The sequence below is a fragment of the Mercurialis annua genome, linkage group LG3, assembly GCF_937616625.2.
Source record: "Mercurialis annua linkage group LG3, ddMerAnnu1.2, whole genome shotgun sequence".
Lineage (NCBI taxonomy): Eukaryota > Viridiplantae > Streptophyta > Magnoliopsida > Malpighiales > Euphorbiaceae > Mercurialis > Mercurialis annua.
Window position 1 is genome coordinate 76,054,366 of NC_065572.1, and position 25,697 is coordinate 76,080,062.

Below are 25,697 nucleotides of genomic sequence, written 5' to 3' on the forward strand. Positions count from 1 at the left end.
GTTATTTTAATATTAAATATATATACTGTACGTATATTTCGAACTGTTTTTATATTATGGCTTCTAGTTGGAACATGCTACCTAATGGGCATCATTAGGACTGCGTGCGCACCGGTATTGATCTGGGTAAGTTATATATGGAAATGTGGTAACTCGGTGTGAGCGTAGCTCTCGGGACCAAGTAGAGTAACTCGGTGTAGCTCAGCTCTCGGGACTCTGGTATAAGTGTGGTCAGTGGTAACTCGGTGTAACTCAGCTCTCGGGACCAGACCTATTGGATTATGATATTTATTTAGAATTGTGGATTAGGGTTCCAACTATTATTCGTAATATCGCTATTAAATGTTTTAAACGATTTTAAGGGTTTTCCACTTAATAAATATAGATAGTGGTATAAACTTATCTCAGTATATATGATCCCGTTGTTTTCCCAATTTTTCCCAGGGTTATGATCTGAGAGAGTCTGGTGATCTCCGCATTTACTTTTCCTCGGAGGTTCCATTTATTTTTGATAAACTGTAAAACTGTTTTATTCTTAGACCGCAGTAGTAACTAGACGTCTTTATTATTATTATATATTTTGTCGGATTGGTTCGACTGGTTATATTGCTTTGGCATGTTATATTATTTACATTGGTTTATGATAAATCTATTTTAGACTCGGAATTGGATAAGCATGTTTTATTAACTGTTAAATATTATAACAGCTAGATTTAGACTGAAGTCTCGGTTGCCCCCGAGCATTGATTTTCTGCAGGTTTATGTGTTTATATGTTAATTGAAAGGCAAGCTACGAGTTTTGGTACTATATTACCCATACCCTAGCGCCGGTCGCGATTCATGAAAATGGGTCGTGACATCAGGCTCCTTTTCCGAGGTACCCGTTGCCGCCGTCCGACAAAAAAAAATTTCCGACAATTTTTTTCTGTTTTTTTAATACAATGATTTTTTTCAAAAAAAATTGCAATTTTTTTTTCTGGAGGATCAGGCTCCTCCTCTTCGGAGGTACCCGATGCTGCTGTCCGACAGAAACAATAGATTTGAAATTCATGAATTTGAAATGTAGGATTTGAAATGTAAAATTTGAAATCCAAATTTGAAATTCAAATCCATGTATCCAAACACACTCTTCGGAGGTACCCGATGCTGCTGTCCGATAGAAATAATAGATTTGAAATTTATGAATTTAAAATGTAGGGTTTGAAACGTAAAATTTGAAATCCAAATTTGAAATTCAAATGCATGTATCCAAACACACTCTTAAGGTTACCTTCGATGGAGCTTCCCATAGAGTCCCTGGTTGGGGTAGGGGCATGCATTGCGAGGAATCACCTAGGATAGGCTGTTGCTTCTTCTTCCCGTCGGTTTTCTCATGTCTCCCGCGCTTGTGGAAGCTTTTACTCTTAGAGAGGCGATTTATTTGGCTTGAAGTCTCAACCTTACCGAGCCCATTTTTAAAGGAGATGTTAGGAGCATTCTTGAGGCTATGAAAGGTAATTCGTCTGTAGGGTGGGATTGCAATGTCGTTCTTCAAGATTGTAGGACTTTATGTCAAAATATTTTGTCGCATTCCTATAATTTTTTTAATCGTTAGTTTAATTGAGTGACGCATATTGTGGCCAAGTAAGCCCGTAAAGATAATCATTTTTGTAACAATTCGCTAGCTAGGTTATTGTGGCTAGACTCGAGGCTTTCCTAAGCCGTTTTTTCTTCAATGGAGATATTTCTTTGGCAAAAAAAAAAAGAATTTCATGGGGGTATCCTCTAAAAGTTTGATGTTTTGAACGAACACATTAAATTGGAATGAATATTGAGAGCTCAAATTAGATAAACTTAGCTAGAAGAAGGCTAGCCACTAACATCTTACTATGTCTCTTAATTTCAATGACTACACTATATAGAAAGCTCTTTCTATATTAATCAAACCAATATAACACAGCTAATTAAGAGGCTTGACCATATAGAATAAGAAATTTTCACAAAAAGAAAATATATGGAATAAGAGAAATGCATTAAATTTTTAAGATCCTAGACCGAATCAAGTATTAATTTGGTGTGACAAGGATTAGGAAGATCAATATAATCGCTAGACCATACCATATATGTATCAAGTTAATTAATATGTAATTATGTCTTAGCGGTGAGCGATCCCTAGTAAAAGAAGAGGTGCGCATTAAATTGTTTTATTTTGTCGCATTGGGATATTGGTTGGGCGAATGGTTAATTTAGCTAGGCGCATTCATATTTAGTATTTATAACACATCATGCATTTTAACCAATTTAGATTAGTATCTTTGTATGTAAAATAATTGTAGTTGAACCGTAACTTAATTGTGTATCTTTCTCATGGAAAAGTGAACATCTTTGCACCCAAAGAAATCAAGTCACTAGACATATTATTTAAGGACGCATATAGCTATACATGTAAACAACATTTCTAATTTACAAATTGCACAAGGTCTTAGAGAAATGTCTTGGAAACTTATAGGCATTGTTCTCGTCCAGATTTTCATGTTTCATGTCTCCTCTTATTCAGCTAGAGGTATATATGAATTTTACTCTTTTCTCATGAGTTGTGCAATAAAAACTAATTTATTCTCTTGTACCATAAAAATAATAAACAAGATTCGCATGTGTATAATTGCAGGTCCGCATTACAGTTTTATTCGGGAAGCAAGCTCAGGTCCAAGCATGCTACACTTCGACTACATAGTAATCGGTGGAGGGACATCAGGCTGTCCATTAGCAGCAACTCTGTCTCGGAGAGCCACCGTGCTAGTCCTTGAAAGAGGCGGCTCTCCTTACGGCAATCCCAACATAACAAACATAGACAGCTTTGTTGCTTCTCTATCCGATGCATCTCCCGATTCCCCTTCTCAGCAATTCACCTCTGAGGATGGGGTTTACAACACGCGTGCACGTGTTCTGGGCGGCGGAAGCGCCCTGAACGCGGGATTCTACTCGCGCGCAAGTGCTACTTATGTAAACGACGCTGGGTGGGATGAGAGACTGGTAAATGCTTCTTACGAATGGGTAGAGAGAAGAGTAGCGTTTAGGCCGCCGATGTTAGAGTGGCAATCTGCGGTGAGAAATGGGTTGATAGAAGCAGGAGTGTTGCCTGACAACGGATTCACTTATGATCATCTGTACGGAACTAAAGTTGGAGGTACCATCTTTGACACAAAAGGTCATAGGCATACTGCTGCTGATCTATTTGAATATGCTGAGCCAAGAAATATTAGAGTTTATTTGCATGCCACTGTTCTCAGGATTTTGTTTACACATAGAGGTAAAGCTTATGCTATTCATTCTTGCTTTCTTTCTTTATACCCATCAACTTTAGTATGTTTTATTTCTTACATACTTAAACTATTCCAATTAATATATACATACTAAGTTTTTAATCAAATGTAACGACAAAATTAAATTTAAATTTGTAACTATTCATTCAAAAGTTGAGGAACATAACTATAGGTGAGTATAAGGAGTGATCTTTTGTAAGCAAAGGATGTGAATGTTTTTGTATTACTATTATAGGTTGAAAAATAAGATAAGATTGTTATTGTTGGGACAGGGAGCCCATGGTTGAAACCAAGAGCATATGGGGTGATATTTGAGGATGCAGTAGGATTCAGGTACACTGCAATCTTGAACAGAGGTTCCAGAAATGAGATCATAGTGTCAGCTGGTGCAATTGGCAGTCCTCAAATTCTGATGCTGAGCGGCATTGGACCAGCAAGGCATCTTCTGTCGCACGGTATTCCTGTGGTGCTGGACAAGCCCATGGTGGGTGAAGGAATGGCTGACAACCCTATGAATCTTTTGGTCATTCCTTCACCCTTGCCGGTGGAGGTCTCACTGATTGAAGTAGTGGGCATCACTGAATCTGGTAGCTTTATCGAGACAGCCAGTGGTTTAACCTACACTTACAATTGGGCTCAACGATTTATTGGGGACTATGAGCAATCGCTGAACCAGACGAGCGAGCCCAACATGCTGAGCCGAGAAGCAATGGCAAGAGCAGTTGAAACAATGAATTCTCTAGTGAATGCAACGCTGAGAGGTGGAGTTATACTAGCAAAGATAAAAGGTCCTCTGTCTAGAGGCAATCTGAGGCTGAGAACAACAGATCCAGATGACAATCCATCAGTGAGATTTAACTATTTCCAGGACCCAGAGGACTTGAGGCTTTGTGTTGAAGGCATGAGAACGATCATAGCTGTGATAAACTCTCAAGCATTTTCAAGGTTCCGTTACGATTATGTACCCGTTCAGTCTCTCATTAGCCTCATGGCCGATCTGCCTGTGAATTTGAGACCGAGGCATGCTAACACGGCATTTTCTTTGGAACAATTTTGCATCGACACTGTCATGACCATCTGGCACTATCATGGAGGTTGCCAGGTTGGGAGGGTTGTGGATCAAGATTACAAAGTTACGGGTGTTGACGCTTTAAGGGTTGTTGATGGATCCACTTTTCTTCGCTCTCCCGGAACTAATCCTCAAGCTACTGTTATGATGCTTGGAAGGTAAATAATATTCATCCTCAACTTAATTAATTAATTCCCATTTTCTTATATATTTTAATTTTTTGATAATTATATAGGTACATGGGAAAGAGGATTCTTCGTGAGAGATTTTCTAGAAGAAGACGTAGAGAATGATGGGTCTATTTTGTTTAGAATTGTTCATTTATGGATGTAATTTTGTACAGCTTGAATTTGATCAGTTTTGGTGAATTGGTGTGAATTTATTCAACATGATAGCTAGTAGTATTTCTTGTTTGAGTTTGACCATAATGCATAATTTTCGATATCCTGTGTTTGATCTTCTTCTCCTGAAGTAAATCAACTTTGTCAGTGGCTATGTTGATTTCTCCTTGCTCTGAGGGTATTTAAATTAATTTTCAAAATATAAGAATATACTGTGTGATATGTACGGTGACTATCGAAGAAAATTTACCTTTAAATTAAAATAACTAGATATCTCTATTTTTTTAAAAATAAAAAATTTCCTCAAACAAACATTTAAAATGAATTAAAATTTGTTGAATTATTAAATATATTTAATTTTTGATATTTGCAAGTTAAATTTAAAAATAGTAATAAACTTTATAATTTTGAAAAATGATATGAAGTTGGAAAAATCGAAAAGGCAACATATATCAGAAGAGAATCTTCGTGGTAATAAAAAATATGATGCGATTGTTTTTGAAGAAAGAGACATTTGAATGGCACCCTTCAAAGAAAAAAATATATAAAGAAGCTGAGGAGTAGCAACTGCAGATACAATTCATCAAGTGAATCGCTTGTATGGCAGGTGAATCTTTGCCAAAGAAGAGCTGCCCTGTGACTGTTTTAGCTTAATCCAAGTATATATGCTTTGATAAAAAAAAAAAGTATATATGCTGCTGCTTTAAACCTCAAATTTGACCACATGCATACATACATACATAATGCACAAGGTCAAGGATTTCCTCTGAAGCCCATCAGTTGGTTAGAAGCCCAAAATCAAAATAACTCTACTCTCTATTCAAACTTATTTCAACCATTGCCTGCAATCAACACTTACGTTACGTCATGTGAAAGCAAATAAAAAGGAATTGCAAGTAAAGCAGAACACGTGAGGATATAAATGTATACCTGTTTTTATCAAACTTTTTTTTATAATCAATAGAGTATATTTGGGTGTTTGTTTTTATTTTTCTTTCTAATTTGTAACCCTCCTCTTTCTTCCACTTCAACTTGCCTTCGTGCCTCACAAGTTTGCAATTCCTACCGTGGACTAGATGCCTTATTTTTTTGAACTAGTTTCGCATTACGTGCTATGCACGTGGCTCGTAACGTAACTCGTCAATGAAATTATTAGTAAATTTAGCATTATTGTATCAATTTTTTATTTATAATTAATATTAAGTTAGTTAAGAATTTTTGTAAAAGTAAATATAATATATTCGGTGATAAATTTATTTTCCATACTGAATTTATTCTTGTTTCGGTTTCGCCATAATTAAATAATTAATTTAATTAACTTAATTTTATTAATTTCTATCTTTAAAAATAATAAGATAGAAATTTAAATAATAATATATTGATCAAATACAATATTTTAATTTTGTAGTTCAATCAAATTAAAAGATAGGTATTCCTACTAATTTGGAGACAATTTAGTTATTTTTTACATACTAAAAATTAAATTGGAGATAATTTAGCTGCCTATTCTAATTAGAACTTTAATTACAATAGTGATTAATTAAATAACTAATTAGTTAATGACTATAAAATCTTTATTTAATAGTAAACTGAAAAGGATTATTCAGTAAATTTGCCTGTCCCCCCCCCCCCCTCCATCCGTGTTTTTATATATAGTATAGATTAATATATACTAGGTCGATGTCCGCGCGGTACGAGGGTGGTTTTAATAATTTTAAAAATATTTTCTATTTCATAATTTATAAACATAATAAAGCTCTTCATATATTTTAAATATTAATAAAAACTCGTCATAATTCATAATTTTTAAAATAAAAATTAAAACCACTCATAAACTTCAACAAAAATTCATTAAATTTCATAACCAAAAACACTCAAAAAAATAATAAAATTACATTTAATTACTTTTATTTAATTTCAATTGTTTTTCATATTTTATAATATATAAATAATAATAGAAAAAGGGTCATTTCTGCCCTTAAGATTTGTTTACAGGATCAAGTGAGCTCTTAACGTTCAGAAAGGTTCAAGTATGCCACTAACGTCTTAAAAAGTGAACAATCAGACCCCTATTTTAACTTATAAATGAGACGTTGGGTGTCCGATTATCAAAATCAGAGGGCTTATTTGTTCACTTTTTAAAACGTTGGGGGCATATTTGAACCCATTTGGACGTTAAGGGCTCATTTGATCCTGTAAACAGACCTTAGAGGCATAAATGTTCCATAATAATATTATAACTAAACATTTAAAATTTATAATCAATTTTTTTTATCAACGTACTGTTTTTTAAAATATAGTTAAAAAATAAGAAATATGTCATATAAATAAATAAAAGACATTTGATGGAAAATAATTGTCATCCTTCAATCAATATAATGTAAAAATAGTTAAATTATATAAAAAAACATATTATGTTTTACTTTAATTTTTTTTCAACTAAAATTCATTGGTGAAAGAAACAACGCCGTTTTTAGGTGAAAGAAACGACGTCGTTTGATTCAGATGAATAAAACGGTTCATTTTGCTTGAAACGATGCGTTTCATAAGTGGCATGTGACATGGCTTCTTCGGCTTCCAAATCACCAAAAAATTGCCGGACATTTGTCGGTGTATCGATTGGCCCAATTAGTTAAGTTCGTGAATAACATTGCCAAAATTGAAAATTTATGTTGTAATTATAAATTGGGTCAAAATTAGTGAATTAATTTGCAATTAACCCTAAAAATATTAATATCAATTATTGTTTTTTAATAATATTAAATAAATAATTTCTACTTCGTAAAATTTTAGTATGCCACTCATCATGTTTTTGTTTATTTTCTCTAAATGACTCAAGATTATAATATAATATGATGATATAATATGATGATTTGATATGATATGAGGACAAACTACCCTTTATCTTAAAATACAATTTAGAGACCATTTCTTTAATTTATCAAATACCAAGCGTCAACTCGATTTATTGGTAATTTCTTTTATAATATTTTAAAATTTCAAACTATTTTTCAGATTCAAACATTTGTCTTTTTTTATGATTAATTTTTACAATCATGTCCAATTTAAAATCTTTTTTTGCTATAATTATAATCAAAAAAATTAAATTTTATTTTTTAAATCATAACTTTTGCATCTTTTATCTATTACGACTAAATTTAATTTTTTTGTCTAACTTTTCAAAAGAGTTAATAAATATTTGGTCGCAATTGATAGAAAACGCAAATATTTGGATTTAAAAGGTAAAATTTAAAATTTCTATTATAAGTGCAAAAAAGTTTTCAAAATGGATATAATTGTAAAAATTGAAAGTTTTGATTGTAGTTAATAAAATGGATTAATTCCATAAAAAAATCATGACCTTTACACGAAGTTTCATTTTAATCACGACTTTTAAAAGTTGCCATATAAAACCATGAACTTTCATTTTTTTTCAAATCTATCACCAAATTGATTTTCAATGTATTTTTGCTGACGTGGCAGCCGGAATCCGGCTGATTTGAAAAAAAATGAAAGGTAAAAATTACACCGGAAAATAATGGGTGATAGATTTGAAAAAAAGTGAAAGATCATGGTTTTATTTAGCAACTTTTAAAAGTCGTGATTAAAATGAAACTTTATGTAAAGTTCATGATTTTTTTGTGGAATTAACCCTTATTAAAATATTCAAAGTTTTGAATAAAAAAAAAATCAGCCATATTTTAAAGGCAAAAAAGCTCAAAAACTACCCACCTTTCAAATTTTTTTCAATAGCACCCTGACCTTGTAAAATGTTCAATGACACCCTATTTTGTGTTTTTACATTTCAATAGCACCCTAAAGTATCAAATTAAACTCTTTTCACTTGGATAATATTCAGAAAATACCCTTCAAATTTATCAAATATTTTAAATATTATTTAATGTTATAAATTATACAAAAAGACCATCTTTTTCCTAAACTAAAAAAAAATAAAAATAAATTATTTCATATAAATTAAATAAATAAAATACTTCCGACCCCATTTTTCCGGAATCATGTCAGACCCGTTGTCGGGAATCGTTTTCCATGGAAGACGACTTCTTCGTTTTCCTGAGGAAGACGAGATGATTTGCTCGCCTTCCATGGAAGGCGAGCAGATCAGCTCGCTTCCCATGGAAGGCGAGCATGTCTTCCTCAGGAAGACGAGTCTGCTCGTCTTCCCCATGGAGGACGAGCGACGGTGGGTTGACGGTGGGTGGTGGCATGGTTGAGAAAGAGGACGGGTCGAGCGGGTGGGTCGGATATGTTTAGTTTTTTTTTAATTAGTGAAGAAGAGGGTATATTTGAATATTTTTTAAGTTAAAGGAGTTCTTTAAATTTGACCATACAACAAAAAGTATAATATAGCCCCTAATTTTAGTTTTTTTAAATACTTTCATCCTTATAATAATGGAATTGTTTAATTTTTTTAATTTAGGGTGCTATTGAAACGTAAAAATACGAAATAGGGTGCTATTGAACATTTTACAAGGTCAGGGTGCTATTGAAAAAAATGAAAGGTGAGTAGTTTTTGAGTCTTTTTGCCTATTTTAAAGTACCTTATTAGTAGGAAATTTGAAGCTAAATTCAACTAGGAAGATGCTTTTCTTAGGTGATTCCTAATCTAAACATTGCAAAAGTCACGTCCATAACTCAACACTAAATGTTAGAAATTTCATTCTTTCCCCCCTAATAATATGCTTTTGTGACTTTGCTTTCTCTTTATCAAAAGACTAAAAAAAATTGACACCTTGCACTTTGTTTTGAAAAAAACTGGAGTTTTTGAGTTTCTAAATCATGTTTTGGCCATACTCATGAAAAAAAAAAATAACAATAACAATATAGTGGTTTGTAAAGAATACTTCTTTTTCCAATTAATATTAAAAATTGAAACTATCCATTTCAAGTTTTGTAATAAAACAAGCATAACAGCATTTTAAGAGAGACTTGGACCTGAGAGTAATCATTGGAGGGACACATGGCACCAAATAAATGGACTCTGCTCACCATGCGCTGGAGTGGGACTGGAGCTTTGCATTTCTTAAACCTGAAGCAAATAAGAGTCATTATTTTTTAATGCTGGCCAACATAAAGTTGGCTCTGTCTTCCACTTACATTTGTTGCTTTCTGATGCTGCCTCTGCCTTTTTGGTAATCAAGAATGCCAGGACAAAATTTTGAAACAAAGATTATGTATGTGCACAGTTTATCCTTTGAAACAAAATTTCTGATGCTGCCTCAAAAGTGGCTATGTATGTATAAATTACAAGGTCAACTTGGTGAAACCTGCAAGAAACGGGGAGCTCAAAAATTTGACCTTTTCAAAGTGACCTTTTCTTTTGAAGAGTAAGAAGCCTATCAACGTCACATTTAAAACAAAGTAGACTGCAAAGAAATAATCATAATAAGCTGACCGTAAGAAAAGAAACTTTGAAGCCAACAATAAATATCAATATTGGCGAGGAGAGAGTGGAAGAAAAAAATGCATCCCCCTTGTCTAAAAGAAGCCTCCCATGTATGCCTTCACAGCTGCTGTCCAAGCCCTATGCTTGGCTTTCCTGAGCCCCAAAGGACCAGAAGCACCGCAGCGACATGTCGCCATAACTTTGCCGCAACAGCTACTTCCTCTATCCTACCAAACGCCCAATTTACAAATCCCGAGTCTCTCCCATCTTTGCAAGAATCATTTACTCTATTCAGCAAAGCTTATCCGGAATATGCAGATAGCTACCAAGTCGACCGAATCCGAGCCCAAGAATACCAGCACCTCTCTCTCTCCCACCATACCTGCCTTGATTATATTGGCATCGGCCTCTTCTCCTATGCCCAGCTACAAAATCATGACTGCAGAAAACAAATTGTTCCTTCTTCTCCTCCCACTCGAACAAAAACCTCACTTTTCCCCTTCTTCAGTGTGTCCTACAAGACGGGAAATTTGAAGACGCAGCTACTTCATGGTGGTCAAGAATCAGAACTAGAATCTGCAATGAAGAAAAGAATTATGAGTTTACTCAAAATATCTGAAAATGAGTATTGTATGGTTTTCACTGCAAATAGAACATCAGCTTTCAAACTCGTAGCAGAATCTTACCCTTTCCGCTCTAGTCAGAAGCTTCTGACGGTTTATGACTATGAGAGTGAAGCAGTGGAAACAATGATTAGTTGTTCTGAGAAGAAAGGAGCCCAGGTGATGTCAGCAGAGTTCTCATGGCCGAGGCTGAGGATTCACTCAGCAAAGCTGAAGGAGATGATTATGAGGAAAAGAAAAAAGAGGAAGAAAAGGGGACTGTTTGTTTTCCCACTCCACTCAAGAGTGACAGGAGCCAGGTATCCTTATTTATGGATGAATATAGCTCGGGAGAATAACTGGCATATTTTGATCGATGCTTGTGCATTAGGGCCAAAGGACATGGACAGCTTCGGCCTCTCCCTCATCCGTCCAGACTTCCTCATTTGCTCCTTCTACAAGATTTTTGGGGAAAACCCGTCCGGATTTGGATGTCTCTTTGTCAAGAAATCTACCGTCCCACTCTTGGAGGATTCCATCAGTGCTGGAATGGTAAGTCTCATTCCAGCAAAGAAGCTGTTTTGGTTCCTAGATGAAACTTTTGGCACTGAAACAGAAATTGAACAGACATCTAAGTTTGAAATAGAAGAGGAAGAACTAGATACCTCAAACTCCTTTTCAGGTCCAATATCAATCTCGAATATGCAGTCTGGAAAACTGGAACATGGAGAAACCTCTGAGCACCAAAGTGGAGTAACAACTTCAAAAGTGATCACAGAGGTAACTTCCGAGCTTGAAATCGCAACAACTGCAGAACAAGAAGTGATGGAAACTTCAGCCTCTGAATGTCAAACAGCAGCGGAAGAGAAAGAAGCAGAAAGTAATAGATTAAGAAATCCTGCTAAGGCAATCCAACAAATAACCAGAAGAAATGGGATCATGGAAATTGAATGCAGAGGGTTGGATCAGGTTGATTTATTGGGACTGACACAAATCAGTAAAAGAGCAAGGTGCCTAATTAATTGGCTAGTGAATGCTTTGATGAAGCTGAAGCATCCAAACACTGAAGAAATCCCTGTGATCAGAATATATGGGCCAAAGGTAAAATTTGACCGTGGGGCTGCATTGGCATTCAATGTGTTTGATTGGAAAGGAGAAAAAGTTGAGGCTGCTCTTGTACAAAAACTAGCTGATCGAAGCAATATTTCTCTAAGCTACAGTATCCTAAATCATATCTCATTCTCAGATAAGTATGAAAAAGTTGTACCATCAGGTGTTGTAAACAGGAAAGGAAAAGACAATCTGGGAATAACAGTTGTTACGGTTGCACTGGGGTTCCTGGCCAACTTTGAGGATACTTACAGGCTCTGGGCTTTCATTGCTCAGTTCCTAGATGCGGACTTTGTGGAGAAGGCCAAGTGGAGATATACAGCTCTAAATCAGAAAACAGTTGAAGTCTAAACACAGCATTATTTGTTGGATTATGAAGTTTGCCATACAAAACAAAATGGAAACATAGGTAAGCCCCATGAACTTTTTGTGTCATTCGAAGTAGCAAACCATTGCACAATCATTTTAGCAGAGCAGCTTTACACTAGTGCATGTTTTAATCTAGTATACTAAGGAATGCAAAGATACTTCCTCGCCAAATGCTCGCATTGACACATTTTCAGTTACTAGAATACAATCGCTGCGTGTTCCTCTTAGTTCACATGACTCTTAGAATTCATACAATGAGAAGATGCACTTTTTTGTCCTATTACTCATCCTCTTTGTTCAAGAATGTTTTTAATAATATTACGATGCTTTGGCAAATAAAAATAATAATATTACGATGCTGATGTTGTTTTGTGATTTTATCACCCACCCTTTAGTTTTAATTAGGTCTAATGCCTTAAAATTTCCCGACCTTTTAACCATTTTTCAATCCTATCCTATTTCGTATTTTATCGTTTTAATTGGACCTTAATTTTTCAACTTTTGTCAAATTTTTTAATGAAATTATTAAATTAACTAAGTCCAAAGATTAAATTAAATTCATTTCATTCAAAAAAGTATAAATAAGTCCTTTATTTTTAAAAATTAACTAAAACCATAATAAGATTAAACCTAATTTAAATTCTTAATTAATTTAACTAAATCTAAATAAATTTTAAACACGTAAATTAATACTTGCTAGACATGGAAAACGTGTTTGAATTTTTTTTCAAAATGAAAAAGGCGTCAATTTAATATTTAGGGTACAATTGAAACACAAAAACACAAAATAGGATAAAATTGACCAATTTTCAACGTCAGGGTAGGAATGAGAAGGGGCTAAAAGGTCGGGGTTTATTAAGACATTAGACCTTTTAATTAATAACAAAACCAAAACTAAATACAATCCCACAATTCCCTCCATTTTTTCTGAAAAATTATCATTTAATTCAATTGTTTTTGAATTTTGTCTCGCTCTCCATTTAGTTCTTTAATTTTCAGTGAATATCATATAAATTACCAATTCAATCTTCTTTATTTCTTTTGCTTTTGGAGTATCTTTAAATTTTGCATTCAAATTTTCTGCCATAAAAATCCCATGCTCCTGAAGACTTGATCACTACCTATTCTTTTTTGATCAGCAATTACTCCATTCCTTGTGATTCAAATCTGATAAACTGCGGCACAGAAAAAGAGCCATATGGTCTTGGAGTTAACAAATTAACTAATCTTCTCCAGCTAGTAACATTCATAACAAAAAAGCTAATCACCTGTAAAACTACCGACCTATCATTTTTTTCTCAATAACATCACCTTGTAAAAACTTCAATAGCACTCTATTTCGCATTTTTACGTTTCAATAGCACCGTAAAGTATTAAACTGAACTATTTTCAGTTGGATAAAATTCAAAATTAGTCCTTTATATTTACCACATATTCTAAATAATATTGAATGTTATAAATACTACAAAAAAACTATCTTCTCCATATTTAAAAATGAATAATAATAAAAAAAATTATTTAATTAAAATAATTAAATTCCGAGCAATTGCCACTTCCTCAAATCCGTTACCGACTCTTTCGGACCGCGAGTCGCCATTTTTTTTTTGAAGAACACTGTTCTTCCTCGTTTTTGAGGAAGAACAGAATTCTTCCTTGTTCTTGAGGAAGAACTTTGTTCTTCCTCAAGAACTCATCCTCCATGGGAGGATGGTGGACAAGGTGTTCTCGTCCTCCCATGGAGGACGAATCTCGTCCTCCCATGGGAGGACGAGAAAAGCTCGTCCTCTCATTTGTTCGTCCTCCATGGGAGAACGAGCTCGTCCTCCCATGGTGGAGAAGCGGCGAGTGGCGGGGTGAGGAAGAGACTGGAAAAATGTAGGGTAGAAATTAATATTTTTTAATTTTTTATTTAAATTAGCGGGGAAGAGGGCTTATTTAGATGTTTTTTAAGTTAAGGGATGTGTTTGTATTTGTTTAATTAGAAAAAGGTATAAAATGACCCTTTCATTTAGTTATTTTATAAAATTTAATCCTTATAATAATAAAATCATCTATTTTTTTAAATTTAGGGTGCTATTGAAATGTAAAAATGTGAAATAGAGTGTTATTGAAATTTTTACAAGGTGAGGGTGTTATTGAAAAAAAAATGAAAGGTCGGTAGTTTTATAGGTGATTAGCCTAACAAAAATAACTTCAACAAAAATTATCTCCCAAATAAATTTGTGTATCATATTTACATGTATGTGTTCATAGTGTGTGTTTTTCATGCGAGATGAACATTTTTCTAAATATTTTAATTTAATTTATATTATTTTTTTGTTTGTCACTTTGACTAGGCCAACAGGGACAACTATGATGGGGACAACTGCGATAAGAAAATAGTTCCACCACTCGATTTCTCGATCTTAAAAAAAAGAGAGATGGCAAAACTTATATTAAAAGTGGAAAACCTGTTATTCTCTTTGTTTCAAAAGTACCTACAAACCCCGATTGATTTACACAATTTTCTATTAACATAAAAACATTTCAACTCATATGCTAAATCAATCTCATGATGTTAAATTTAGAATGAAATGCACAATTACATTGCAATACTATATCATGTGTTAAATTTAGCATATGCTAAATTTTATGTTAAATTTGACATCAATTTTAGCATGTGCCTCTAAATTAATTATAAAATGTCATTAATAGTAATTTTATTTATTATAATTGTACCAACATAATTTATTTAAATTAATAAAACATAAAAGAAACAAATTATTTATTTTTCTTTAATAAAAACATTGTATAATTATTTCTATTATTAAATATAAATTAAATAATAAATTATAAAAATAGAATTAATATAATATATTTTCTATAAGAATATAAATCATAAAATGATTAATTATTACTATTAAAGATAATAATTCCAATAATTAATTAAAAGCATATTATATAAAGAATATTAAAATAATTTTAAGGGCAAACCCTCAAAAAATATCAGAAATTTGCAATTTTTGTCAGTTATGACTAAACTTTTCAAAATTTGCAAATATAATCCGTTTTGGAAAATTATGTTTCTTTTATAGCCATTTTGAATCGTTTTTTTTATTGTGATTAAACATTTTATTATGACACAACACGTAAATGCTTGATATTTTATAGTCATTAAATCTTATATACATGGTTTTCATGTTGACAAGAAAACCAGTTTGATTTGAATTTGGCTATAAAAGGAACATAATTTGCCAAACGGGTTATATTTGCAAATTTTAAAAAGTTTGATCATAACTGACAAAAATCGCAAAGGTTTGGTATTTTTTGAGGATTTGGCCTAATTTCAATTTATAACATTTTTTAACGTTTTATTGTATTATATTTAAATTTAAAGGTAACATTATTTTTCTTAAAATTATTTACTGAAAATATATACTTTAATATTTAATTAGTAACTATTAATGAGATTTGATAATTAAATTATAATTGAAATAACAATTAATATTTTATTTTCTTACATATAAAATAAAAATCAGTATATAAGTAAAAATTTATCATTTAATATATCATTATCAATTGGAGTTAAAATCTAAATATGTGCTATTTTTAACACTTGGCTATGTATAGCATATGCAATGGAGATGCTCTAAGAATAAAACTAATCATTTTAATCAATTACACTTCCGTAGCCTAAAGGAGTCTTATAAAAAGAAAATAGAATGTGTACATCAATTTAAGTGACAATTGCAAAACGGGTTACACAAACATATTTGACGAATGTCATAATATATTGAGAATCAAGGTATTCAATTTATTTTCATTACAAGAACTATAGGTAAATTTTGAGTAAACAGAAGAAAATCTTTGAAGAGAGACAAAATTTTGACAATTTTTTTATAAAAATATAAAATACAAAAAATGTATAATAAATATTCAATAGTTTAAAATAAGTCATTACTAAAATTGTTAGAATAGATTTTATTTTATCTCATTCTAATGGTCAATTTTTATTTCTATCCTTTTTATCCAGAAAACAAATAAAATTAAAAAAAATCAAGTACAAGGACTACATAAAGGCAAAAGTTTGAAAAGGATCATATTAACAAAAAAATGAAAACAAGGGCCTGGAGATGGATTTAGCCATTTATTGATGCTTAGGGTAAAAAAATAAAATATTTATAAAAAATAAAACAAATTGACGAATAGTAGGAAAAGGAGTGAATAGTTATTTTTATTTTCAAAACCCAAAACAAAAACAATGCCATGTTTATGATGCAAGACATATTGTCTCAAAATTTATATTTGGCTAAACTCATCTAGAGGTCCTTGTACTATATCATTTTTATTTAAAAAGTCCTTGTACTAATTTTTGTTCTTAAAGTCCCTGTACCTGGCAAAATTCCGATTTTCAGGTCCTTTTGAGGGATTGGAGGAATAAAAATCTTGTAAGTAGAGGGACTAGAAAAAACTAAAAAAGAATTTGAAAATCAAAAATCATGTAAGTAGAGGGACCTAAAGAACAAAAAAATAGTACAAGGATTTTTTGAACAAAAATGATATAGTATAAGGGTCTTTAGATAGATTTAGCCTTTATATTTTGGAGGATGCAGCTGTTGGAAAGTAAAAGGAAACACATTATAGAGACTCAGTGTTTTATCCGCCAATCACTACGCCAAACCAATTTTCATTTCCTTTTAATTATTCTTCCTCATAGAGCCTCCCTTTTCAGATTATTTATAAATTGCAGTACACTATTTTATGTACTCCATCTCTCACCAAATCCGTCTTTTCCTTTGTATTAACCAACTTGATAGATATGAGCCAACAGCCACAAAAATAAGAATAAAAACATTATTTTTATTTTTATTTATTGCTTAACTGTCCAAACATACTCAGGTTCACTCAACAGAACAAAAAATAAACATACAGGATTTGTATGCAGTGGAAATACTTGATCTCAAAGCACATACCAAACAGACCCTCTATTTCATGTCAGAGTAACTTAAATGTATATGAAATCTAGATTAAATTTCTTAAATGTCTCCTTCGCATGTGTAGATCACTATATATTAACAATGCCCATGTTTCTATGGAACTCGTACCGTTCATCAGTTTTTTCCTAATTTCTATTGTGCCCTTTATCTGAAAACTAGCAAATGGCTACTACGAAGTTCTCATTTTTTACAACTTCCCTTTTCTTATTCTTAGTATCACATTCAAAAGCTGCGCTTGATGCTCATTACTATGACCAAACATGTCCACAAGCTGAGAAAATAATCTTACAGACAGTTCATAATGCTTCCATCCATGACCCTAAGGTCCCAGCTCGGCTCCTTAGAATGTTCTTCCATGACTGTTCCATAAGGGTACATCCATAACCTGATAGATCACATGCATGCCTACCAACACAAAATTGTTCACGCATAACTCTTATGCATGCACAGCCTCCCAGCCATTAATTTTGATTACTCAATGTCAAGATAGACGTATTCACGTAATTGGACAATTAACCAGTTCGGTCACAGATGTCTATAGACTATAAGCATGTTTGAAATAATGAAACATGTCTAATCTCATTGTTTACATATTGACAGGGATGCGATGCATCAGTTTTGCTGGAATCTACCTCTCAAAACCAAGCAGAGAAAGATATGTGATCGATGATGCCAAAGCTACGCTTGAAACAGTTTGTCCACACACCATTTCATGTGCGGACATCATAGCAATAGCAGCAAGAGATGTGGTAGCCATGGTAATGAAACATATACATTTTAAAACTACCATCTTGTGAGCAATGAGGACTAATAGTTAAAACTGATTTGTTTTAAACATATCACATTCTTCTAATCTCTTTTCCCTTAACTTACTATCATAGCTATCTTCTTCTATTTCATCAGTCAGGAGGACCTTATTGGAATGTATTGAAAGGAAGGAAGGACGGAAGGGTGTCCAAAGCTAATGATACGATTAACCTGCCAGCTCCAACATTCAATGCGACGCAACTCATCCAAAGCTTTGCCAAGAGAGGTTTGGGAATCAAAGACATGGTTGCTTTATCAGGTGGCCGCACTCTTGGTTTTTCACACTGCTCCTCATTTGAAGCACGGCTTCACAATTTCAGTTCAGTGCATGACGTTGATCCAAGCATGAACAGTGAGTTTGCAGAGAAGCTAGGAAATAAATGCCCAAGACCAAACGAGGATCATACTGCGGGAGACATGACCTCTGCAGCTTTTGATAATGACTACTACAAGCAACTCATGGAAGGAAAAAGGGTGTCTTTGGATCGGATCAAGCATTGTTTGGTAATTACAGAACCCGATGGATTGTTGAAACATTTGCACGGGATCAAAGTTTATTCTTTAGGGAATTTGCTGCTTCAATGGTAAAACTTGGAAATATTGGGGTAACTGAAAAAGGAGAAGTCAGAAGTAATTGCAGAGTGGTTAACTGAGATAGAGTTGATGAGGGAGTGCAGTCTAAAGGTGGAATTTTCTTTTTCGGAGGGTTCTCTTTTCTATATGTTTTTTTTTCTGATTCAAGTATGAGAGGTTGAACATCTTATTACTGATTCCCTATCTCAATAAATTCATTATTCATTTCCGTTGCTTGCTGCAACAAAATTCCCTGCTTAGAAAAAGTCCCGTGTGTTGTATTTATGGAAATTTCACTACATGGTGTTTGTGCATGATATTAGAAGATGGATGTAAAGTAAATAATATTAAGGTCTTTTACAGATCTGTTATTGCTTCTATTTAGCAGGATATATGAAGTTAAAAGCTTCAGTGCATTATTAACATTAAGATAGAAGCAGATTCCTTATTCTATAGGGGTACTGGGTATACTTTTGCTTTTAAGAGGCCAAAAGAAAACACATCTACTAAACCATTGACAGAACATCTATCAAAATTTACCAATAGAAAAGTAGTTTCATCCTACTTTGTTTACATTAAGAAAACTTGGACATGAACAGAATGCTAAAAACAGAGGGAGGCAGATATGGAAGAAACCCCCCGCCATCCAAAAGATTTCATTGTGCTTTTCAAGTAAAAACACTTCAATGCAAGAATATGTTACACAATCACATTAGTGCCAAATAAAGATTGACAAAGCAAGGGTTATGATGCATTTGCAGAAAAAGAGGTTCTGAAAATTTACTTGTCAAGCAAAAACGACATCTGAGCGGAACACATATTTGATGCCTTTGGTAATGTTCCTGGCTTCATGCAGCATGCACTTGTCTCCATGAATGTGAAGTAGAGCCATACCCTCAACTGGAGCCACCTATAAACAGGCACATCAGACTAAACTAAACCTAAAAGCTAGTACGTACAACAGATTAGACATCATTAATTAAAAACAAAAGGAACCTACCTCGGCCACAATGCTATTCCTTAAACCATAAAAGACGGTCTCTCCTCCAGCCAGAGAATTTTGATCAGTTTTAGTTTTGGGTTTAGAATGGCCACTTAAATATATTAAGAGAGTGTAATGAGTGCGTTTCCCGTCACCGATATTAACGCTTTCATCAATATGCGGTCCAAAATGCTGGCCTACCTTGTACCTGCAAAGTATAATTGCGACTACATTATCAAACACCCAGGGCCAGAATTGTTATTATATTACATATTGTCAATTAACCTGTAGAATCTGATGTTTGAATTCAAACCAACAGCAGCTTTTCCGCGTATTTTAATATCGGAAAACAGCCTGTTAAGCCCAGATTGCCACACTGTATTTGCGAGCACAGGATCGTCGACAGCTATCCTATCATTGTCTCTATACGCTTCTCCTTTTGATGGACCAAGACTTCCTTGGTGTTCAAATCCAATTGATTCTGCGGCTTTAATAAAAGATTTTGATTCTGCAGATGTGAAGAAATCTGGCACCTATATCATATTCAAAAAGCAAACAAACAGTTACAAATTTAAATCACAGAAGAAATTAAAGATGGGAAAGAAAACGTACAATAAAAAGATCGCTATGTTTGAGAAGAGAAATCTGCAGATTCTTTTTAGGTTTGATTAAAGGCCACTTTGCCTTTGATGATGACGAAGCAACATTCTCTCCAGCCTTTCTCTTCTTTGTTGCCTCTGCTGCCATACTCATCTCACTTTCGACTTTTCTATTTTTAGTTTCCCAATTTATAATGAATCATCCAATTTTGCTCTTTTATTTACTTTGATAAAACCTTCAATCCGGCTTTCAAAATTTATCTCGAAATTAAATAAGTTATAATTAATTTTTATAGTCAACTGAATTTTAAAATTTGTGTTTATAGTTAAATAAGTTTTTTTTTTTAATGAATGAAATTTTATAAAAAGCCAAGAAAAGGCAAGCCAACACTCAAAACCGAAAGAGGTGAAAGAGCGAGGCAAAAACGGACACAATCATCCAAAAAAAATACAATTCGGATTTCTAAACAACTCCAAACTACTATAAGAGAAAGACGGATTAAAAAATTTAAAGTAATTTGTCGCCAGTGGCGGAACCAGAAGGGTAAATTAGGGGGGTCGGAATTTCACATTAAAATATAAAAATACATTAAATAAAAAATTTAATCAAACAAAAGTGTTAAATGTTGAGTTGATAATAACGAATAACATAAAATAATTAAAAAAACACTAAAAATCAAAAAGGACAAGAGTTGGAAATAGAAAACAATTAGGTTAAAATAGAAAAAAATTAGGTTAAAATAAAAAAAATAGAAAAAAAATAGATTAAAATAGAAAAAATTACAATACTTTTAATGGTTGAGTAGAAATAATGGTGGGTTTAAAAATTAGTTGGTATAGGATGATTAATTGAGTGAAAAATATCCAATTTAATAATTAAGGTTTAGAAAAGAAAAGGAAAGAAAAAGAGGGCCAACTACTGAAAGAATCAAACAAATTGTTTGAAATTGAAAAAGAAACAGACCTGCGGGCCAGGTCTGTTTCTATTTCAATTAAAAGTTCCAAACGACAAGTCTGTTTGGATTGATCCAAACGACCTATCGTTTGGAACAAAAATAATTAAGTAAAGGGCTGAACGACATGTCGTTCGGCCCTTTAAAAAAACCTAAAAACAACCAGTTGCAGCGCCGCGCTGCAACTGGTTTTCATGGCAGGCAGCCCCCAGCAAATCTGCTGGGCGTCGACATAAAGAGGGACCGGTGATAGAGTAGCACCGGTCCCTTGTAATCTCCGGCGAGGGAGGGTCGGCCGACCCTCTTCGACCCTCCCTCGTTCCGCCACTGTTTGTCGCTATAGTGAAACTGTCAAAAACTATCTCCTTTGCTAATATGATTTTTTTCTGAAAAATACGCAAATTCCATCCTTTCTATAAATTCTAAATAGTAAAGACTCATATAATGAACCAAAAATATGAGCATGATTTGTTGTAAATCAAACAACGCTAATAAAAAATAAAGTCCTCTAGGCTACGAGGCATAATATAGAGCAAAAACTCAAATTCCAAACTGATCTAGCATAAGAACAATGCATAAGAGTATGATCGCATTCTTCAATCTCGCCGCAAAAAGATACAAGTTGTTTCTGCTTGAGGAATTATGTTCCGATGAGCGAGGAAAGAGCGGCTGGCTATCCTTCCATGTAAAGTTGTCCAAGCAAAGAACTTGATGCGAGGAGAGCTGATTGATTTCCACAACATCAAAAAGGCAGGGCTTGCAGTTATCTAAGCTTGAGAAACAACTGCTAATGAACGAGTTGTGATCTGTTGTGCTTTCCCACACCAGCAGATTAGGTCTTCATTGGCAGATGTGAGAACGAGTTGGTCCATGCTAGCGTAGAATAGGAGAAACTCTGATTTTTCAAAAATACGAAGTCTACGCCTCCACTTCCAGCTGGACGAATGAACTTCACTGACGGAAGAAAACTTCTGTCTAGACAGGCCATAGAGACGAGGATAAATTCTCGAAGGAAATTTGTCGTTAATCCAGTTATTGTGCCAAAACTAAACCGAATTCCCATTGTTTATCCGAAATGAGACATGACTAATAAAGGTATCAAGAATTCTGATAGAGAAAACAAGCGCCCAAGTAACTTTCCAAATATGTGACATTGAATTATTAGCGCCATTCTCAAAAAAAAACCAACGTGAAATATTAGAAGACGAGACCACAATTTTTACCCAAAGAGAATATTTCTTTTCTGAACGAATTTTCCAAGATTTCTCACGTCGAGACGAGTCAAATCAGAATAAACTCTACAGATATGGTCCCAAGAAACTTTACACAAGGTTCTACTTGAAATGCCTTCTTTTCAAAGAAAACGTCTCATATAAAACTCTAGAGTATTCTGAATATTGATAGAAATTTTAAACACCGACATATAATAAATCAGAATGCTTTGAAGAACAGACTTAATGAGGATAAGACGCCCAGTCGGAGATAATAAAGAACTTTTCCATAAAGACAATTTCGATTTAAATCTCTGAATAACATGATCCCAAGTACCTGAAGTAATTTTTCTATATGAAAGAGGAAGGCCAAGATGTCGGATTCGAAAGTCATCCATCTTACACCCAATAATATTCGAAGCCGCGAGAAGGTCATGATCTGCAATATTAATACTCACCGGAGAACTGATAATTGTTCTTTAAACCTGAAATAAGCTCAAAATACCTGAGGATTCTGGTCAAATTTTGTAGCTTAATGATGTCAAAAGGAAAGAAGAACAGGGTATCATCAGCAAATTGCAGCTGAGTTATGGAGTCATGATTGTCACTATACGAATATCTCTTAATAAGATCCATTGACTTAGCTTTTTGTAAAATTGAGTGCAGCCTTCAAGAGCGAGAACAAAAAGATACATGGAGATCAAATCACTTTGCCTAGCACTTCTTTCTAGAGGAAAAGGCTCCGTAGGGCTACCATTAAGCATGATAGAGGTTGTTGCAGTCGATAAATATTTAGACATCTAGTCAATCAACATAGTAGAAAAATTCATCATACCATAACACCAAGAAGATAATTCCAGTCTATGCTATCAAAAGCTTTATAATCAACAAACTGTCTTTCCTCCTATTAGCCATATGTAGGACCTCATTTGCAAGCATAGAGCAATCAAGAATACTTCTTCCTTTAATGAAAGCATGCTGATTATCAGAATTAATACCTGAAAGTAAAAGGGCTAGCCTGAAGGGAAGAACCTTTGATAGAAGTTTATAGATGTCGTTAACTAGACTAATAGGGCGATAGTCAGTTTACTTTTTCGAGCCAGCAAACATAGGAATGAGGACATTAAATGATGTGTTTATACCGTTAGGAAGAAAACCAGTGTCATGAAACAATTTGAACAAATATAAAGATATCCTACTTCAGAAATGCTAAGCTGATAGGAGTAGAAATACTCATATATTTTATGTGTTTTATATGTCATATATGTGCATTTGACGTTTGTTTTGAGCTTCTTTGTACTTATTTTTTTAATTTAGTATCTCAGGCATAATGGGGGAGTTTTTCATGATATTCAAGCTATTTGGAAGCTATTGGGATCATAATTGAAGTTTAGAGGAGAGTTGTGTGAAGATCCGATGAAAATAGACGCCGAGAGCACAATTTCCCACTTGTGAATTTGACCCTGCTGCATTGATTGACGATTTTGGAATATTTACAAACTTCGGATGAATTTATGTTCTTCTCAAGAAATAGAGTAGACATCCCAAACTTTCCATAGAATCAAGAATCGACTCATTCCGACGTTTCTACACCGAGTTATGACCTTTTGAAGTTGACAGTTGTGCAACAGGAAAAGTCCACGAATGTGTAACCTAAAGTGCACGAACGTGTACTTTGGCCGAAGGAAAATTGAAGGCGAAACTGAAGAAAAAAATGAAAAATTGGCTAAGTAATGGGGTGCACGAACATGTACCTATGGAGCACGAACGTGCACTCCCAGAATCAACAAAATGTGCACGAACGTGCACTTGAGGGTTTCTGCGACCTGTTTTGGACAAAAATGCCCCGAAACATTGCCAAACACCACCAAACTTGAGGGCACTTCCGAGTTTTCACTTAAACTCGACCTAAAGTCATTATCTGAGTCAGAAGACATATAAATACCGCATTAGACATTGAAGGAAGGGTTCGCTTGGTTCGCCACATTAGACATTAGTTTTTACATTAGTTTAGTTTAGCTTTTGATTACCGATCATCGTTTTAGCTTGTATTCTGAATTTTCTTCATCATTGTTTTGGGATTATTGTTGATTAAGGTACGATAACTATTATGAGATTAATTATTATTGTTTCTTATTCAGCCATGAATTTATATTACATTATTGTTGAATTATCTCTGAATATGTGTAGCTAAACCCTTCATTGGGGATTATTAATGAGATTTATGGCTGTTTAAACAAATTGGATTTGGGTTGTTATTATTACTATGTTTTAATTATTGTTCTTAACACTTGAATTTATTTAGCTAATTTATTCATTGTCCTGTGTTTTGGTTTTAGCTTGAGAGAGTAAAACTGGAATAGACCAATATAATTAAGAACGTAGGAGTTAATTGTGTGAGAATGAATTGACGAGTATGTGTTCCTAGGGTTTGCTTCATAAACATCAATTGATCAATAATTAGGTTAATCATTGTACGAGAGTGAGTAATTAGCCTGGTTTTAGTTCGTTGTATGTTTTTGCCTGCAATTGCTCGAGATAGAATTTTAGGTGCTTACGATTAGCCTGAACCTTAGTAAACCAACCAAATCCATATTCCAATCTGATTGAACAGCATAATGAAAGTTAATAATCCATGCTTTTTCATTATTGGTAAACCTTATTTTCATTACAGCTTTAAATTTTAGCCATAATTGTTCTTTTAATTTATTTTGTTTAATAACAACATTCAAATTATCTTTTCGACCATCCAAATCGAGTCTCCTAACTGGTTGTCTTTAGTAGCTTTCTCTGTGGTTCGATATCCGGACTTTGCAGTCTGTATTACAAGTTGGCATATGTACGCTTGCGTATTTTCACCAACATAAGCACATTTATAAAAGAAGAAGTTAAAGCCATCTGGACCCGACGCTTTTGATTAATTGATAGAATTAACTCCCGAAAGAATTTATTCTTCATTAAAAGAGCGAATAAGGCTCTCCGACTGGCTAGTAGTAATCTGTCTGAACTGCAACTGAGAAAGGGAGTAAACAACCCTATGTTTCCTCTCGAAAATAGATTTGAAGAATAATCTGATGTTGGTTTTCATATCCTCAGATCTTTTGGTGATGTTGTCGATTTCAAAAGAAGTAATAGCATTGTTTCGGTAGTGAACTGAAGCTATACTATGAAAGTAACGTGTATTTTTGTCGTCATTTAAATGTCAATTTAATCTCGATTTCTACTTCCATATTGACTCCAAGGCATTTCCAACAAACCAATATTATATCCGCAGAGAAGAAAGCAAAGTGAATTCAGGATCTGTTAGAGGGCGAGTATCAGCAAGGGAGTCGAATGCGTCAATCTGTTGTAAAATATAAGCAAACTTTTTTCTGATCACCAAAAGTTCGCTTGTTCTAG

At 33.7% G+C, this 25,697-nt stretch overlaps 3 protein-coding genes and 1 pseudogene across 14 annotated transcripts; 3 read left to right on the forward strand and 1 right to left on the reverse strand.

Moving 5' to 3' along the window:
* The first annotated feature begins 2,357 nt into the window (after positions 1–2,357).
* Positions 2,358–4,787, forward strand: LOC126671085 (protein HOTHEAD). Its single transcript, XM_050364786.2, has 4 exons — positions 2,358–2,542; positions 2,648–3,289; positions 3,575–4,529; positions 4,607–4,787. Exons 1-4 carry the CDS (start codon positions 2,470–2,472, stop codon positions 4,662–4,664), a joined length of 1,728 nt encoding a protein of 575 aa, XP_050220743.1. The 5' UTR covers positions 2,358–2,469; the 3' UTR covers positions 4,665–4,787.
* Positions 4,788–9,554: 4,767 nt separating this feature from the next.
* On the reverse strand, positions 9,555–20,358 carry LOC126671087 (uncharacterized). 12 transcript variants are annotated; one of them, XR_008790408.1, is made up of 8 exons: positions 20,148–20,358; positions 19,821–20,068; positions 19,554–19,743; positions 19,338–19,453; positions 13,319–13,372; positions 11,384–11,526; positions 10,803–11,306; positions 10,016–10,692 (listed from the first exon to the last, which is right to left on the reverse strand). XR_008790408.1 is itself a non-coding variant. In XM_056105217.1 (5 exons), the coding sequence occupies exons 1-5, from the start codon at positions 20,286–20,288 to the stop codon at positions 10,686–10,688; spliced, it is 702 nt and encodes a 233-aa protein (XP_055961192.1). In that variant the 5' UTR covers positions 20,289–20,357; the 3' UTR covers positions 10,016–10,685. The 12 variants fall into 12 exon arrangements, 7 of the variants coding, with proteins under 7 accessions (XP_055961192.1, XP_055961191.1, XP_050220747.1 ...); XR_007638915.2 differs by lacking the exon at positions 13,319–13,372 and adding an exon at positions 9,555–9,997 and having other exon boundaries at positions 10,126–10,692; positions 10,803–11,526; XR_007638916.2 differs by lacking the exon at positions 13,319–13,372 and adding an exon at positions 9,555–9,759 and having other exon boundaries at positions 9,828–10,692; positions 10,803–11,526.
* LOC126671084 (uncharacterized) lies at positions 10,194–14,731 on the forward strand. Its single transcript, XM_050364784.1, has 2 exons — positions 10,194–12,237; positions 14,534–14,731. The coding sequence occupies exon 1, from the start codon at positions 10,194–10,196 to the stop codon at positions 12,177–12,179; it is 1,986 nt and encodes a 661-aa protein (XP_050220741.1). The 3' UTR covers positions 12,180–12,237; positions 14,534–14,731.
* LOC126671086 (peroxidase 66-like) lies at positions 16,127–18,929 on the forward strand (annotated as a pseudogene).
* Positions 20,359–25,697: the final 5,339 nt, after the last annotated feature.

Coding starts and splice junctions, on each gene's coding strand:
- LOC126671085 (XM_050364786.2), top strand. CDS start 2,470: ATGTCTTGGAAACTTATAGGCATTGTTCTCGTCCAGATTTTCATGTTT. Junction 2,543..2,647: donor CTCCTCTTATTCAGCTAGAG/GTATATATGAAT, acceptor GTATAATTGCAG/GTCCGCATTACAGTTTTATT. Junction 3,290..3,574: donor GATTTTGTTTACACATAGAG/GTAAAGCTTATG, acceptor TTGTTGGGACAG/GGAGCCCATGGTTGAAACCA.
- LOC126671084 (XM_050364784.1), top strand. CDS start 10,194: ATGCATCCCCCTTGTCTAAAAGAAGCCTCCCATGTATGCCTTCACAGC.
- LOC126671087 (XM_050364788.1), bottom strand. CDS start 20,288: ATGAGTATGGCAGCAGAGGCAACAAAGAAGAGAAAGGCTGGAGAGAAT. Junction 19,744..19,820: donor TCAAACATCAGATTCTACAG/GTTAATTGACAA, acceptor TATACTTTGCAG/GTACAAGGTAGGCCAGCATT. Junction 18,590..19,337: donor ATGTCGTTTTTGCTTGACAA/GTAAATTTTCAG, acceptor CTCCTTTTTCAG/TTACCCCAATATTTCCAAGT.